This window comes from Elgaria multicarinata, chromosome 8, assembly GCF_023053635.1.
Source record: "Elgaria multicarinata webbii isolate HBS135686 ecotype San Diego chromosome 8, rElgMul1.1.pri, whole genome shotgun sequence".
Lineage (NCBI taxonomy): Eukaryota > Metazoa > Chordata > Lepidosauria > Squamata > Anguidae > Elgaria > Elgaria multicarinata.
Window position 1 is genome coordinate 40089207 of NC_086178.1, and position 16658 is coordinate 40105864.

The 16658-nt window shown below is 41.7% G+C and overlaps 1 protein-coding gene across 3 annotated transcripts in view; it reads left to right on the top strand.

The window, feature by feature from the left end:
- The window catches only part of DOCK10 (dedicator of cytokinesis 10), a 199583-nt gene that overhangs the window by 56090 nt on the left and 126835 nt on the right, over positions 1–16658 (top strand). For all 3 annotated transcript variants that reach the window (XM_063132211.1, XM_063132212.1, XM_063132213.1), the window contains exons 2-3: positions 6902–7021; positions 15146–15235. In XM_063132211.1, the coding sequence (XP_062988281.1) occupies positions 6902–7021; positions 15146–15235 (210 nt within the window). The remainder of the gene's footprint in view (positions 1–6901; positions 7022–15145; positions 15236–16658) is intronic.

The following is a 16658-nucleotide window of genomic DNA, read 5'->3' on the forward strand; positions in this document are numbered from 1 at the left end:
AGGGACTAAAAGTGCAATCCTGGTACCAGAACAGTGAGATGGGCACCCCAGAGATGGGCACCCACTAACCCCTGATCATAATGCCACTTCCAACAATATCCATGAAGGATCTCAGCTTGTCTTCAGGCTTCCTCCTTCTGAGCTCTCTGCCAGTGTTTCAAAATTGCTTTGATAGCATTCAGTGAATGGCCTTTCCCCTCCCTTAGTTATCACCCTGTGATGATATCTGCCAGTTTCTAGTTTGTTTCAGCCAGCTTCCTGCTGGCCTCCCAGTATTCTGTTTCTCACTACTCTCATGCGGGATGCTCCAAAGTCCAGGTTAGCATGGCAATTGGCTTTCTTGGAGATGGCTGGGAATTATATATATAATCTATATAATCTATTTAATCTATGTATAATCTGTATAAACTATTTAATATATCCAATTCACAAAATACTTCATCAATGGAATGGAAAGAACTCGAAACATCCAAATGTAGGAGAAAGTGAAACTGTCTGATGTGTCCATCCAGGCAGAGGGCTTTGAGTGTTTACTGCTTAGAAGTTTGAATCTCTGTGTAGTCAGCCATATTTGTGATCCTGGATTAGGTTTGTTACTGGGGTGGTTTCCCTGACAGTTTCCTCATCTCTCATAGTTACTATGTCAGGTAGGTATAACACGGTCTTCTCCATGCTGGGAGTAACTGTACCTATTGTGCAGATGAATGAGAATTGTGTTTGGTGTGTGTTTGACAAGAGATTACCAAAATTCACAGATTTCTTCATGTACAACATAGAAAGAACTTGAGATTTTGAAAATTCAAATGTGAGAGAAAGCAAACTGACAGATTCATCCATCCCTACTTGGGGATCGTTGTGGCTGCCCCCACATGACACAGTGAGTTCAACGTAATAGTTGCAGTGCAGCATGTGTTCATTTAATTTATTTGTTTGTTTATTATTAAATTTATATCCCACCTATTTTCCTCTTGCAAAAAACCCAATGCAGCTTCCATAGGCCTCCTCACTATTTTATCCTCACATTAACTTTGTGAGATAGGTTGGGCTTAGGACATGTCTAGACGAGGGGGGTGGAGGGGTATGACCTTGCGATTTTATGATCGCGAGATCGTCCCCCTCATCTACATGCATACCATTTTGTTTTTCTTTTTGTTTAATTGGAAAAGACCGCAGGAGCGCTCCTACGCAAAATGTAAGTGTGGTGTTTTGTTTTGTTTTTAAAAAACTCATGCTCCCCCCACCCCACCCCTGATGGGGACATAGCTCCTAAGGAGCTCCATGCCCGGTTCCTGGCTCCTCACGGTTACACGCGAGGAGCCAGGGGGAAACCATGACAACGGGCCACACATCCCGCAGTCTTGGGGTCATCCCAAGACTATGGAAAAAGCAGAATGGAAGGGTAGGGCGATATCCTGGGGAAAGGGAGGAATCATCCCTCCCTGATCCTGGGATGCCCTGTGCATCATTTGGATGAAGAGGGACAATCCCGGGGTAATCCCCAGGATATCACCCCATCTAGCCATGCCCTTAGTAAGCTTCATGGTGAAATGGGAACTATGACCCAGATCTCCTGAGTTCCAGTCCAGTACTCTAGCTACTACACCACACTGGCTATATAAACTTCATTGGAGTTTTCTTCTAGTTAATAACCTGTTAAGCTGGTCTTGAATTTCAAAATTGCCCTTTAATCCCAGGGATTCCACAGCTGATCTGTAGGATAGGAATGCAATTCCACTGTGTGTCCACTCACCTCTGGATGGTGGACACTGTGTGCCCCAAGCCTTGAAAGGTTTTAGACAATTTACATTGTATCTGAAAATGCTGGACAAACTATTTTGCCCGTTTGCTCTAAAGAAGAGCTCTGTACTAAATTTATTCTCTGAGTGTGGTCAAATTTTGAAACCTCAGGCAAGTGATGCACTGTGTCTGCTTCTGTGAAATCAATTATGAGGATATTTTTAGTCATCATTTCTGGAAAAGCCACAGTGCTGAGACTAGAACAAACAATGAGAGGTTGTAGGAGCCAGGGCCTCACTGCATGGTTAACAAGCTATATATCACTAAAGCAAACATAGAGATTTTACAATTGCGAATTGTAGTGAAATTTCTCTCCAGTTCTGGCTCAGCCCAGGTGCATGTTAAGGATAGCCTTACTGTTGAGAATGAATATGGAAGGCTCCATTTTGTAGTCTAGTAAATAAATGGTCTGTAGAAATTGAGTGTAATAGTAGGAGTACGCTGGTGAGTGCCTCTTTTTATAGTCACATCATCATTTGCATCTAGCTAATGTAATTCATTGCTCATTTGAGCTAGCAAATATCAAAAAAAGCATTATAAAATCCAATCCTGCATCATTCAATCTTGGCACAGAAATTGCCTAATTGGTTCATTTCCAGGAGAGCCAGACGAATTAAATTCAGTAGAGACAATCCTGTGACTGTTAAAAGCTTTCAATTTGCCTAGCTCAGTTACAAATCTGCCAGAGAGTATTGTGAGGGAGAAATGTGCTCTAATTCAAACTTTGAGTGGCTTCTGTTGGTTTTTATGACATATCTGTTGGTCTAAACATTAATACTCTGGCAAAAGATTTCAGGGGTTTCCACCACAAATGCGAGGACAGTCCCTCTCTAAATGCAAGTCAAAATGCAAGTGTTGTGTGTGAATGTGCATGAGTTGTGTAGGTTTGTCAATCCCTACACTATTGACTATGCAAAGCATAAAATCAGTTCTACTCAACTGCATGCCTGAATTCTTCCCCGCTTGCAATATGTTAGGGTGCCATATTAGCAAAGCTTATCCCAAAGGAGCTAAAGCATGGGATAGGGCTGAGCTGTCCAGTTTAACCATTTACATGATGCTGAACTGAGGACAACTCCTTTCACAGTCCTTTGCTACACTTCAGCCTTAGCTAGACGGGGCAAAATCCCGGGGCAATCCCCGGGATTGTCCCTGTGCGTCCACAGGGGATCCTGGGATCAGGGAGGGATGATGCCTCCCTTGCCGGGATCTTGCCCTACACTTTAGGCCCGCTTTTTCCGCAGTCTCGGGCGTGGAACGTGTGTGTGGGCGTTGCGGTTTGTTCCGATTCCTCGTGAGGAGCCAGGACCCAGAGCTCCTCAGGAGCACTGTGCCCATTGGAGGTGGGATGGGGGGAGCAGGGGAAATAATTATTTTAAAAAAGCTTACCTTTTGCGCATGAGAACTCATGCACATCTTCCTTAAGATAAAAACAAAATGGCGGGCACGATGCCTCTCCCTCTGAGGTTGTCGCGCACCATGTGTGAACAGAGGGGAGATCTCGCGATAAAAATATTGCAAGATCTTCAGCTCTCCATCCCGCTAGACTGGTAGGTCTAGCTAAGGCCTTGGTGGCAGCTTATTGCTATGGAGAGAAGTGATATATTACACAATGTTGAAATGGTTTTACAAAATCAAATTTAGATCTGCCTAGCACATGGCCCTGTAGCCTTTGGGGAAAATTCCTGAACCAAAGCATGGAAAGTCACGCATCTGAGTTCATTTCAACTAATGGAGAATATGAGCTGAGTCTATAGCTGTGCCCTGGCCATGCATGTTGCCGGTAGATGAGCTGCTTCTGTAACCGAGTTAAAGAGTTGATATTTCAATCACTGGGTCCCACAAAACCCTTTATCTTGATTTCTATAGACTCTTCAGATTTCAGAAAGATGTGAATGTGATGGTGATGGAATCACTGGATGGGTGGGAGCAAGAGTGGGGAGTGTTTTTGCACTGGTAATAGTCACACAAATCAATAATAAAAGAAACAAGGAAAAAATGCAAGGACGTTCAGGGGATTAAAAATGTTGTGGAAGTAAGAAATGTGAAACCTATAAACAAACTAGAGAAATTTCAGTAAAACTAGTTTCTATTTGCTACATACACTAATCGAAGGACCATCCAAAATCAAGGTTTTTTTTTGTACACTTTGCACTTCCTCTGCTTGGCTTTCTATCCAGTTGCTTTCAAGTTTGTAATATAATACAGGGAACTTTCCTTTACTAATGCTTTTTGAGATTGCAACATCACACCCAGGACAGTGAGAGTAACCTTGAACTTAGAACTTCTTAAAAGTCAGCTAAAACTCTAGGGACAATTCAAAGTGGAAATGGATGGATAAAATCTCTGTATCTCCTTTATCAGATACCTTATTAAAATACTGCATTTTGAATCAGGCTTGTATTTCACCTAGCATCACCTCTGTAAACTTCAAATACTCCTTGCCCCTCCCCCGCAAACAAGACGATATGTGGGTGAGGGTAATTCAGGAAACTGGCCATCATGCATCCTCCATGCGCGGTGGGGGAAATGAACTATTGGGGCTTATTTCCCTCACTGTCTCCTTTCTGAACCAAAGTACTTCATTCAGGAGCCTGGTTGTCAATTAGTTCTGTCCTATTAAAGCCATCCTTAGGAATAATAATAATAATAATAATAATAATAATAATAATAATAATAATTTCTTGCTCGCCTCTCCAGCCCGATCAAGGCAGGGAACAACAACAAACGATAAAATACATAATACTCAATTAAAACATAATATACATTGTAAAAAACATCTTAAAAATCATCCTAAGAACATTTTAAAAACATCTTAAAATTCCACTGGCCTGCCGGAAGAGATCAGTCTTTATAGCTTTCTTGAATGCTAGTAGACTGTTAAGTTGACGAGTCTCCTCCAGCAGGACATTCCACAGTCTGGGAGCAGCAGAAGAGAAGGTCCTCTGGGTAACAGTTGTTAATCTAGTTTTTGCTAGCTGAAGTAGATTTTCCCCAGAGGACCTGAGTGTGCGGGGCAGATTGTACAGGAGAAGGCTGCAGGTAGCCTGGACCCAAACCATGTAGGCCTTTAAAGGTGATATCCAACACTTTATACTTTGCTCAGAAACTAATTGGCAGCCAGTGAAGAGATTTTAAAACTGGTGTAATGTGGTCACCCCTAGGTGTACCGGTAACAAGCCTGGCTGCCATATTTTGAACTAGTTGAAGTTTCCGGACTAGGCACAAAGGTAGCCCTATGTAGAGCACATTGCAGAAGTTGAGCCTTGAAGTTACCAGCATGTGCACTACCATCTACCCAATGTGTAGGTTGCATTCTGGAACAAAGAACTGGAAGGTGGTTTGTTTGCATTGTTTTCAAATAAGACCAAGGCCCCATCTACATGGAGACACTTTGCAACACGATTAAATGTTTTCATCTATTTGGATTTGCTCCTCCCGTGGCACACACAGCCAATTAAAGCAACTTATATATGAGGGGGGGGGAAACACTTTTGTGCAGCAGATTGCACAAGAAACTACATTGGTTCATGCATATGTGAGTGAAGTCTTGTGGCATCAACAAGCCACTAAACGTATTTGCAGGTCCGCTGCAGTGGATAAGTGTACATGTTTTAATTTGTAAAGTCGCCTTGAGTCCCAGTATTGGGGAAAAAGTGAGATATTATAATTGTAATAGTAAGTGGAGATTGAAAACAAAAGGCAAAGCAATCCCCAATCCCCCAGCATGTTTTGAACTATAACTCGCAGCATTCGCTCTGGGTCCTTTAATGGCTATTATAGTTAGAGCACAGTAATCCAAGTAGCTCTTTTGTCTTCCTTCACACAGCATCATGTATCATAGATTCTATACTGGCTTTCTGGGGGCTACCTTGGACAGCACCTTGGTCCCCTTAATTTGATGTTGCATAGCTTATGAGAAGTACCTGTATTGCCCAGGCCACGTGCATAAAGGGTGGTTCATGCCTACTTTGATTAGGTTCAGATTTTAAACCATTTCTTAAATAAGCAGTAAATATGCAAATGTTCTGTTCACTAAAGGTTTATACTCAAAGTCATTTTAGTAGGCATAATTAGGAAACTGCTCGATTAAACTTTTGCATGTTTTGACATCATCAGAAGTTTTCTCCAAGGTCTCCTGACTCCCAGTCCAACATTCTAGCTACTGCACCACACTGGCTGTCCTCCTTCCCACTGGTTAATACGGATTGCCATTCCCTCATCTCCTGCTCTGTACTCCGTTTCTCCCCTCCCCTTGCTTAATAGCAAGCTTCTGTTTATCCACTTGACATGTAATCTTGTATTTATTATGCCCTTGCATACTTGATGAGCTCTGCCCATCCTATTTTTTGTGTTGTATATTGAGGTACATGCAAATTTACCTTTTCTTTTCTTTTTAGCTATTCCTTCTGAGCACTTTTAAAAAGCTAATAATCACACTTCAACAATAATAGTACTTTCACGATGGCTTATGAAGGTATAATCCAGCTCCTGACTGGAGAAAGGATAGGGCCGACTGCCAAATAGTTTATCCTGACAGAGAGACCAGGATAAATGCCAACTCAAACAGAGCAACGCTACTTTTTATTTCTAGCAAGCTACCCGAATTTAAAATGTGGCCAAGTGCAAGAGAGTAATGGGGGATGAATCAGTGCATAGCTCATGGAAACAATTGAAATTAAAATAGGCCACGCTGCAACAAATTCACTTAGAACAAAATTGCCCATATGCAGTGCCAATGCGCTGCGTGTGATTTTTTTTTAAAAATGCAGGCAAGTTCCTGACTTTAATGAGTAGGTTAATATGACAGTGTAGGATGAATGGATATTAACTACATATTAAAATTATCCGCTCCGCCCCCCTCAAGAGCAGACTAACTGTCAGGAAATAGTCAGGCTGATAATGAACATTTTGACCAGCCAACTCTGATTGTTTATGTGTGCTCTGCTTCACCACATCGTGCTGTGCAAGAAAACATTACATCTCATAGCAGCTCCATTGTGTGAAAGGATATTGGAAATGGAGGCCCAGCTCCAAACGAAATATGAGGGTAAGTTGGAGGTTGAACTTTAATATTGCTCTTTTTATGTTTTGCTTTGCTCAGCAAGAAAAACCCAAACTTCTGGAACCTTTGGATTATGAAACGGTCATAGCAGAAATTGAGAAAAATGTTGAAAATGATCATCTCAAAGACCTCATCTTGTTCCCAGATGATGACTTTTCGGTAAGTGCTAAATGGTTACATATAATGCCAAGGCTCACTCAGAACTATGTCACATCTATGGTTAAGGTACACCAGTTTCTGTGGCTTTATAAGAATGTAATGCAACTGGCTCTGCATGAGAAATTTTCTAAATCCAATGGGACCCAAACTTTGATGTTAGAATGAGGGATAATTGTGTAACTGACAGCCCCCCATCTCTCATAGCAGCACTCACCCACCCCAGCAAGGGAAGCATGTCAGCTTGGGTGTCACTGCCTGAAGGTAACCTGACCACCTTCACACAGTAGTGTAGACCTCCCCCTGGCCTTTGCTTAGGTAAGGGTTTGTATGGATCATGTTAAATTGAGCAACACTGTTGAAAGGTTCTCTGAGTGCCTTCAAACAGTGACAACTAATCTTCCCCGTTCATCTTCAAATAGTGGTATCCAACCCTCATCTGACAGCTTTTCCTCCAGCTTGACCTTGCATGGCAAAGGCTGTCCAAGTGCTTTGGGCATGTAGCTACCCTAACCTTCTTCGCTGCCTATCTCCGCACTTCCAAGTCAGAAGGATGGTTGGTCTCTTGTCACACTTTCCACAGGGCAGTTCCGCACTCGTCATGGCAAGTGCAGTGAGTGGAATTGTTGAAGCCCATATATAACCATTTGTCCTATGACATAGTGCTGTACAGCCCAGATTTCCATTTGCCTGTGTTTTCCCCGTGGTCGTTGTCATAAGCCAGGCTGCTTAATAAAAAGTAGCTGCTTTCCTCTTGTTCCAGCGCATCCAAAAATGAGTTCAAATGAACCAAAATTGTGCTAGGGCTGACCAGTTGACCAGTTTTCATAGGACAACGGATTACAGACTTAGAAATTCAAGCCATTTGCAACCAAAACCTTTAAACCCAGCAGTAACTGGGAGATTATTTGCTCCCACTTCACTTAGCACAGAGACACAGCCAGCTTTCTCAGCATATGCAAATAAAACATGGCATAGCTAACTACTTCACAGCCTCTATAAAGGTGTTAGCCTTGAGAGATTAGTATTCACAAACATTATTACCAGCTTCAAAGTCCATTGTCCAAATTAGAGTATACCAACTTTGTCATGGCCTGTAAACTTCTGAACAGCCAAAAATTCTGTACGCATGACATGACATCTGTTCTTATGTCTGGAAAACCTTTGAGTACCTTTTTATCAGTAGAATCAATTGCACAGTTATGGAAATCCATAACAGCAGTCTTGCCCCTTGGGCCTACGATCAGTAAAGGACTTTGTTGTAATCATTAATAAAGAGGCTGAGCTGGCCACACTGGATAGGGCTGGCCCAGGACATTTTGCTGCCTGGTATGAAAAACAAGATGGCGCTCTCTCCCATCCCATCTTCAAAAGCTGACTGGCTTGGCAGTTGAATCTTACTTCAGTATGGGGATGGGAAAGCATCCTCCACTGCACCTGAAGTCAGCAGGCTAGCTTAGGGGTGCAAGGACTAAGCTGTGTAGCTCACCACTCTCTCCTTCAGCACCTTGTTGCTGCCTCCCAGCATCTGTCGCCTGAAACGACTGCCTCACTCTGCCTAATGGTAGATACAGCCCTGTAACTGGAGCAGTATACCCTACTGCCTTGATAGAAAGTCAGGATTTCCCTCGATCCTCGAGGATGAACCACAGATTAGTAGGATGATACCTTTCATTGATACTTTCAGGCATCTAGTTTCTTTGGACCATGATGGAGATTACATTTAAATATCAATTGGCTTAAGCCTCTTCTTGTCAAAGTCATGTGAGGCCTTCTTTTTGTACATGTTATGTTTGAACACACACTTGCAAATATTTTAAAAACAAGTCAAACGTTCTTAAAGATAATAAACTATCAAAAAATATATGGGTAATGGAGGCTGAAGAAATTACTGGACTGTCATTGTCAGACTTTGGGCCAGTCACTGACTCTCAGCCTAACCTAGCTCACAGGGTTGTTATGACGATAACATGGAGAGGAGGTCAATCATGTATGTGACCTTGGATTCCTTGAGACATAAATGTAACAAACATTTATATGGCCATTTGCTAAGCTGGTTGGGGCTGGTGAGATTTGCAATCCAAAACATCTGGAGGACACTTACTTGTTACATTCAAGCAAGCAAAAGGCTAAGCCAGCCTTCCCCAACCAGTTGGGCAAGGCTGGCTTAGGCTTTTGCTTGCTTGTATATAACAAGCTGCTGAAAGTGGTGCATTTGACAGTCATATAGCATGAGATAAACTCTGGTCTTCTCAGGTTTCAATCAAGACTGAGGGGAGACATGATCACACTCTTCAAGTCCTTGAAAGGTTGTCACACAGAGGGGGGCCAGGATCTCTTCTCGATCATCCTAGAGTGCAGGACATGGAATAATGGGCTCAAGTTACAAGAAGCCAGATTCCCACTGAACATTAGGAAAAACTTCCTGACTGTTAGAGCAGTACGACAACGGAACCACTTACCTAGGGAGGTTGTGGGCTCTCCCACACTAGAGGCATTCAGGAGGCAGCTGGACAGCAATCTGACAGGTATGCTTTAATGTGAAATCCTGCATTGAGCAAGGGGTTGGACTTAGGGGACAGAGAACTTGTGGGGTGCCCACCCTGTGAGTTCACCGAGCATTGTTAGGCTGGCCCTGTTCCAGGAGCTGGCCTGGCCAAGTGCTTGTCAGTTCACACTTTCCAGTGCCTCTAATTGCCCTGGCATGCCATTAGCACAGTGGGGGAAAAGGACAAAGGGCACGTGCAGGTCAGAGCAGAATTGAGTTCTGCCTGGACCTGCACCCCCTTTGTCCTTTGGCAGTGATAGGGCAAAAAACTGCCAGGCACATCTGTCGGGGCCCATGAGGGATGCTGCCCTCGTGGGCCCGGGTAGATTTTCACCTCATCGCTAGTTAGACTCAGTGGCCTTATAGGACCCTTCCAACTCTACTATTCCATGATTCCAAGAGATCTTAGAGTGTGAGGTGGACCTTCTTAAGGAGGCCCAGCCGGCTCCAGAGGAAATACAAGCTTCCATTGTTATAGCAAGCTTCTCTAAGTCGTGAACATTTCTTTTTATCACAGTTTGACATGGAGGAGGTCAAAGAGCACATGGTTGAAAGTATTAACTAGTGCTGTGCTGAAACCCTTTCACAACTTCTTCATTTTGCTGTGAAAGAGCCAGTAGTTTTCTGTCTCTTTTGTTAAGATGTGGAGAATTTCGGAGAAATTTCTCTGGGTTCAAGGCTTTATTGCTTACCTTACTGTAAAGAGGTGGCTGAGGGCTCTGTATGTGTTCTTTCTTTTGCCATTTCCCCCCTGATACGTCCTTGTAGGCTTCCCAGCTGCTTGAGCTTCTTGTGAAGCCCCCTAGAAGACTTAGCCAGGACGTCCTCCCTTGGGGCACTGAAAGCTGGATTTCTCTTCTTCTTGTCGTTTAAAGTGCTTTTAACGACAATAAAGCAAATTCAAAAAATGGCTCTCTCAGCTCTCAGGCATTCAGCAGGCAGCAGCATTGGAAAGCCCCAAGTGAGGAACTCTATGGCAGTGGTCTTCAAACTGTCCACACTCGAAACTCACCTCAGACTTCCAACCAGCAACATGGGACCCACTTCCACAATTCCACAATTGCCCAACAGCAGCAATAACTTTGCAATGACCCATTTGGACAGATCTCACAACCCACTTTTGGGGCCCAACCCACCAGTTAAAGACCACTGCTCTAGGGGACTTTCCAAGGTGCTCAGGCAGCCAGAGAGAATGCAAGCACGGACCAGGGGGGAAATGGTAAAAGAAAGAGCGCACACACCCATCGGCCACTTCCTCACAGTAAGAAAAGCACTGAAGCCTGAAAAAATATCTGAAATTCTCACCCCATCCCACAATTTTTGGGTGCAATTTCTTTCCTTTCCCCATCTCCCCATCCTGACATGAATGGTAAAAAATAAATAGATTAAAAAAAAAAATCAAGCACAGTGCTGGTATTAACTATGATACACGACATGAGAGAGAGAAGGCTATCAGAAGACAGTATCCTATTGGAGGGAAAGAACCAGACAAGAGGTCCCTTACACCTGAGCTAGATACGAAGCAGTCTTTTCAGAGACTGGCAGTACTATATCCCCTTTGTGCATTTATACCTCGTATGACACACAATGGCCTAATCTACACCAAGCAGGATATTGCACTATGAAAGTGGTATATAAAAGGCAGGAACCACACCAAGCTGGATATAGCACCATGAAAGTGGTATGAAAATGGTATATGGTATGTGTCAATGGGCCCCAACAGTTGTCAGTGCACTTCAATACCATTATAAAGCAGTAGTGTGGCTCCTGCCTTTTATATACCGCTTTCATACCACTTTCATAGTGCTATATCCTGCTTGGTGTAGATTAGGCCAGTGATATTTGTTGCGGTATTTTGAATAATGTGGAATAAAAAGCAGAAAATGACACTATGAATGCGGTATATGGAATGTTTAATATCCCCCCCCCAACAGTTATCAGTGCACTTCAATACCACTATAAAGAAGTAGTGTAGATCTAGCCCAGGTCACTACACAATATTGTGCTTTCCAACAGAAAACTCACAGCTATATATCACGCAGTGTTTTGCATAGATGATCCGGGTCAAGTTTCATCTTCTGTTCCGCTGCATTCTGTCCAATGAAATTTGCCATCAACTGTAGCTATGGTAGCAAATACCTCATTCTATACCAACTGAGATTAAGGATGATACTTTATGAAAATGGAAATGTACTGCAAAACTGTGTTTCCTTTTCTACACATTTTTGGAAAATGTTTCTGTGCTGTTACATAACACTTGACACTCCTCTGTTCTACTAGCATTATATGATCAACTCATTTCAGGCTGCAACAAACTGCAGCAGTTTGGAAGGGAAATTATGCTACTGAACAGGAAACGTTTTATTTTATTTTTTTCTTTCTTTTTTTTGTGTAGCAAGAAGGTCTGTAGCTAGTGGTCTGAGCACACCTAATTCTCAGAAGGGAAGTTCCTTGAAGCGAAGAATGATACAGAGAGTGGTGCGCAAATATCTTCATACCCTGCTTTTAAATTCATATCTGTTCATTCCAGTGACTGTAGCTGTATGATTTAAAACAATGGGTTTTAACCCTCAGTCCCCCAATATTGGAAACAGATATTATTTTCTTTTTAATGAAATTTATTTGGGCAAACACAGCAGAATAATTGCTGTTTCCAATCTGTTGTATTATAAATGGGAGCACAACTTTTCTTTCTTTCTTTCACACTCTGATGCTGCTGGCTTGCCAGATGTTTCATACCTGGCCCTATGCCTCCTTAACTTGTAGTTAGTTACCACTTCCTCCTTCTGCCACATACACATCCTGACATGATATATACAAGAGCAAACATCTGAGAGAAAGTGGGGATTAACTCCTCCCTGCTTCCTCCCATGTTCTGCAACATGAAAGCTCAGCCTTGCTCCCAGGGATCTTTGCAACGAGTACTTGACTACAGTGATCTCTCGAAAACTGTTTACAAATTTCACCTAACAGGTTTTCGTGAAAGTAGTATAACTAAGACTAAGGAGTTATAACAGAGAAGAAGCGTAGTTGATTATATTTTTATATTGCCTAGTTTGTTTGTTTTTATCGGACTGCAGCAATCCCTGAAAGAAACTAACATTGGTCTAAGACATCTTGGCATTACCTGCAGCATTACTTAGGTTTCCCTGTGTTGATGATGGCAGTTGTGAGACCAAAGTAATTACTTTGATGTAGTAAGCCACCTCCAGATGATTTTGTTTCCATCAGTTTGACGCTGTGAAAAAATGAGCTTCCACATGGTCAGGAGAAATTCTTCAGGGCTCGTAATCTTCTTTGGGCTCAGCTAGATATAATATTGGTGAAACATGTTTCTTTTCACATGTCACCTCTTTCATGTATAAAGTAATGGAGGTAGATTTAAAAGGAGAGGGCCACAGAATCTTCTTCTATCTCAGGACATAGTCTTCTCAGTCTATTGCTGTAGAACAAGATTTGTATGTAAATGTGCCAGACATAGAATAAAATTTTCAGAAATGTTGAGGTGTTTTTTTTAATAAGACAGAAATATTAGGCAGACACAATTATGGCCCAGTCACATCTAATGTGCCCTTTATTGCTCTGGTGTGGAGTACAGTAAGCCTAGTTGTTTGCAAGAATATGGGGATGTGGTTGGGGGTCCAGTAGAGTTTATTATCACAAAAAAATTGTAACTATCAACTCTGTAGAACTGGCAGTCTGTCATCTAGATTCCTGCAATCAGAGGTGGTATTTCCCATCAGCAAGTCCTATGGGTTTTAGTCAATAGGATATCTGCTCACCATAGGTGCTCCATCTTGCCATATGAACAATATAATAACAATCAGTTTCAAAGTATGATTATGGAGATTGAGGAGATCAGAAATGCAAAGCATTATGTATGCTAATGTGTTCTGTATAAATGCTAACAATTTATATAGGACATGTTATCACGCAAAATGCTTTGCAGTTCTGCTCCTTAATCCTCTCAGTCATGCTGTGAACTGGTGATATTTACAGAGTGTTTCCTGGTATTACTAATAAATAGTAAGTGCTCTGTAAATGTCACCATAAGATACTGAGATACATGTGTAAAGTAATATATGTAGCAATTTCATTGAAAATCAACTTCAACGGGAAGTAAAAAGTAGCAGTTGCTTTCAGGGTCGTTGAGACTGGTTTTCTAAACTGTGGTCTTAATGGTTAACTGGGAAGTCTCATTCTCTGGCTCAACTTCAGTGTGGTTGGAATGCTTTTCAGATATCTTACTTACTTTTTCAGAAGCAGAGGCAAAGTACAACTTCACTGTGTTACCGATTAAGCAAGGTTACCATATCTATATAGTAGTGATTCAGACACATAAAAGTAGTTCTTGAAGCAGGGCTATCCTGTGAACAAGGATGGAAAGAAATCTGTGCTGCCAAATGCTTCTTAGAAGCAAGTGAGAATGTCAAAATTTCTTTAATGTGGAAACTGTTAAAATACTTGTACCTCGCCCTTCCTGTGCTCAAGGCAGCTTGCAATAAAAATGTGGCTATCTATTTCACATGTATACACATATTGCTCTTTCAGAATGGCTCAGTATTATAAATTAGGGGGGAAATCCAGATTTTATTAGATTGTCTATTTCATACAGGGATGGGAGGGAAGATTCTGGGTCAGTCTTCACATGAGATTTCAGGGCTTGTTTGTATGTGCATGGACATCATTTTGTTTCTCGTTGTTTGACTACTCATAGCTTGTCTAGAGTTATATTTGCCATTGGTATTGGCATCTCAGTGAGCTTCTCATACTTAGGCATACCAGTGATACCATTTTAGTATACTCCAGAGTGATCAAGTAGAGTGACTGATTGATTGATTGGTTGATTGATTGCATTTATATTCCGCCCCATAGCCGAAGCTCTTTGGGAAGTTTACAAAAGTTAAAAACAGTAAACATTAAAAACAAATATACAAAGTTTAAAAACATAAAAAGCATAAAATCACCACTATCCTTATAAAAACAGCTATTCTGGGGTCCGTTAAAAACAAACAAACTCAGCTCATGTTGTTAAATGCTTACTCCATGTAAACCTTCCATGGCAGTAGAATTGGCAGGGACAGGTGAGTTGATTCAAGCTCATGCCATGCGTTGTGCTAAACAAGTTGTCTGATGGAAGTGCTGGGAAAGTTAGCACATGGATGCTGATGAAAGTGATGTGGCTAAAGTGTTGGGTTGGGAGTCGGGAGATCCGGGTTCCAGTCCCCACTTGGCCATGGAAATCCACTGGGTGACTTTGGGCCAGTCATAGACTCTCTGCCCAACCTACCTCACAAGGCTGTTGTTGTGAGGACAAAAATGGAGAGGAGGAGGATTATGTATGCTGCTTTGGGTTCCTTGGAGGAAAAAAGGTGGGATATAATGCAATAATAAATAAATAAAGTGTGAAAATTCTCTCTGACAATGGATCTGTGATGGCTCATTCACGCACATAAGCCATCTTTTGATGCTGCAGTCATTGGGATAGGTGTGCATGTATGAACCAGATATGTGTCATTCTGTCAGTATGTCCCATATTTTAATTCTTCTTTCCCCACTCCCCTTTTTTTTTTAATTAGATAGCCACAATTCCTTGGGAAACAAGAACATTGTACTCAACAGTTTCTGAAGATGCAGAGCAAAAAGCAGAACATTTATTTGTTAAAGAGGTAAATTGGCATTGTTTGATCTCCTTGGCCTTAAATGTGTACAACTGTTGCAGTGGATTTTTGTTTTTAAAAGGTTAAACAACACTGTAACTTTAAAAAGCATGAACAATGGCGTTTTCATCATCTAAATAAATAGCATTATTTGTGTGGGGGTGGGGATGGTAATGCTGTCCTTTCTAAGAGTTGGTTTTCAGGCCATGTTGACAGTTGCAACTTCAGATATATAAGGTATCCTTTGTTCTTTAGGTATCCAGTAGGAATTATTATTATTTTAAATTGCTATTTTTTATGAGTGCCATTAACGCAGATTTGCTTACACATTTTGGCTGTATATTGTGCCAATTTGCATAATGTGCACAAATCATGCAACTTTCCACAATTTACAGCTGAAATTTGTGCAAATGTTTTTTGCACAAAACAATTATGGAAATTCCACCAGCTGGCCCAACTCATTGCACACCAAGTTGGGCCAGCTGGCAGAAGATGGAACAGAGACTGGGGGCCGAGCTGACGAAAGCTCATCAGGTTCCATCCCACAAGCAGATTCCTCCGACAATTATCAAAACAGAGTGGTGACCATGCAATTGGTTTCTGGACCCATGTGCTGTGACTTCCTAGTGGCATTACTCTTCACCTGAGTAAAGTACAAATTGGAATGTTAGACTCCTGAAAGCTTCTGCATACCTTACAGGTTCCAAACTCCATTCATGGCAAAATGCACTAAAACAGCCTTCCCCAACCTGATGCCCTCCAGACGTGTTGGACCACAACCTCCATCATTCTCACCCAGCATGGTTATTGGCCACAAGGCAAATTAAGGGCAGTTTCCAACTGTGTCATTCTGTTAGTGCATTAGCGGAAACAAGGTTCTGAACTATGCACAAGAGAAGTTTTTATATTGTTTTTATATTGTATTTTATATCATGTTTTTATATTGTTTGTTTTATATTTTGAATGGTTTTTAATTTGTGTGAACCACCCATAGAGCTTCGGCTATTGGGCGGAATAAAAATGAAATAAATAAATAAATAAATAAATAAATAAATAAGAATCCAACTACAGTTAAGTTTGCACCAGCATGTTTGTGCAAATGGCTGGGCATGGTGCTCCTGCAACCCATTGAGCTAACTCTTGTGCAACCGCAACCCGTTGCATGTAACTCTTCTGCAGTAGATTGCACAATGGGTTACACAAGCATAATTCACAATTGCTTATACAAACTTAAGGGTAGTTGTTGCACAACCAGTTTCACAAGTGTAAAGGGCAATTGCTTGTGCAATGGAAAATTGCAATAGAGCTGTGCTAGCACTCTTTGAGCATAGGCATACTGCCCTAAGAACCCAAATGAGCTGTTTTCAAATCATAATTGTACCCTGGTCCTCTTTGTTTCGTCACTACTATTTATACTGAACTTTAAATTTCC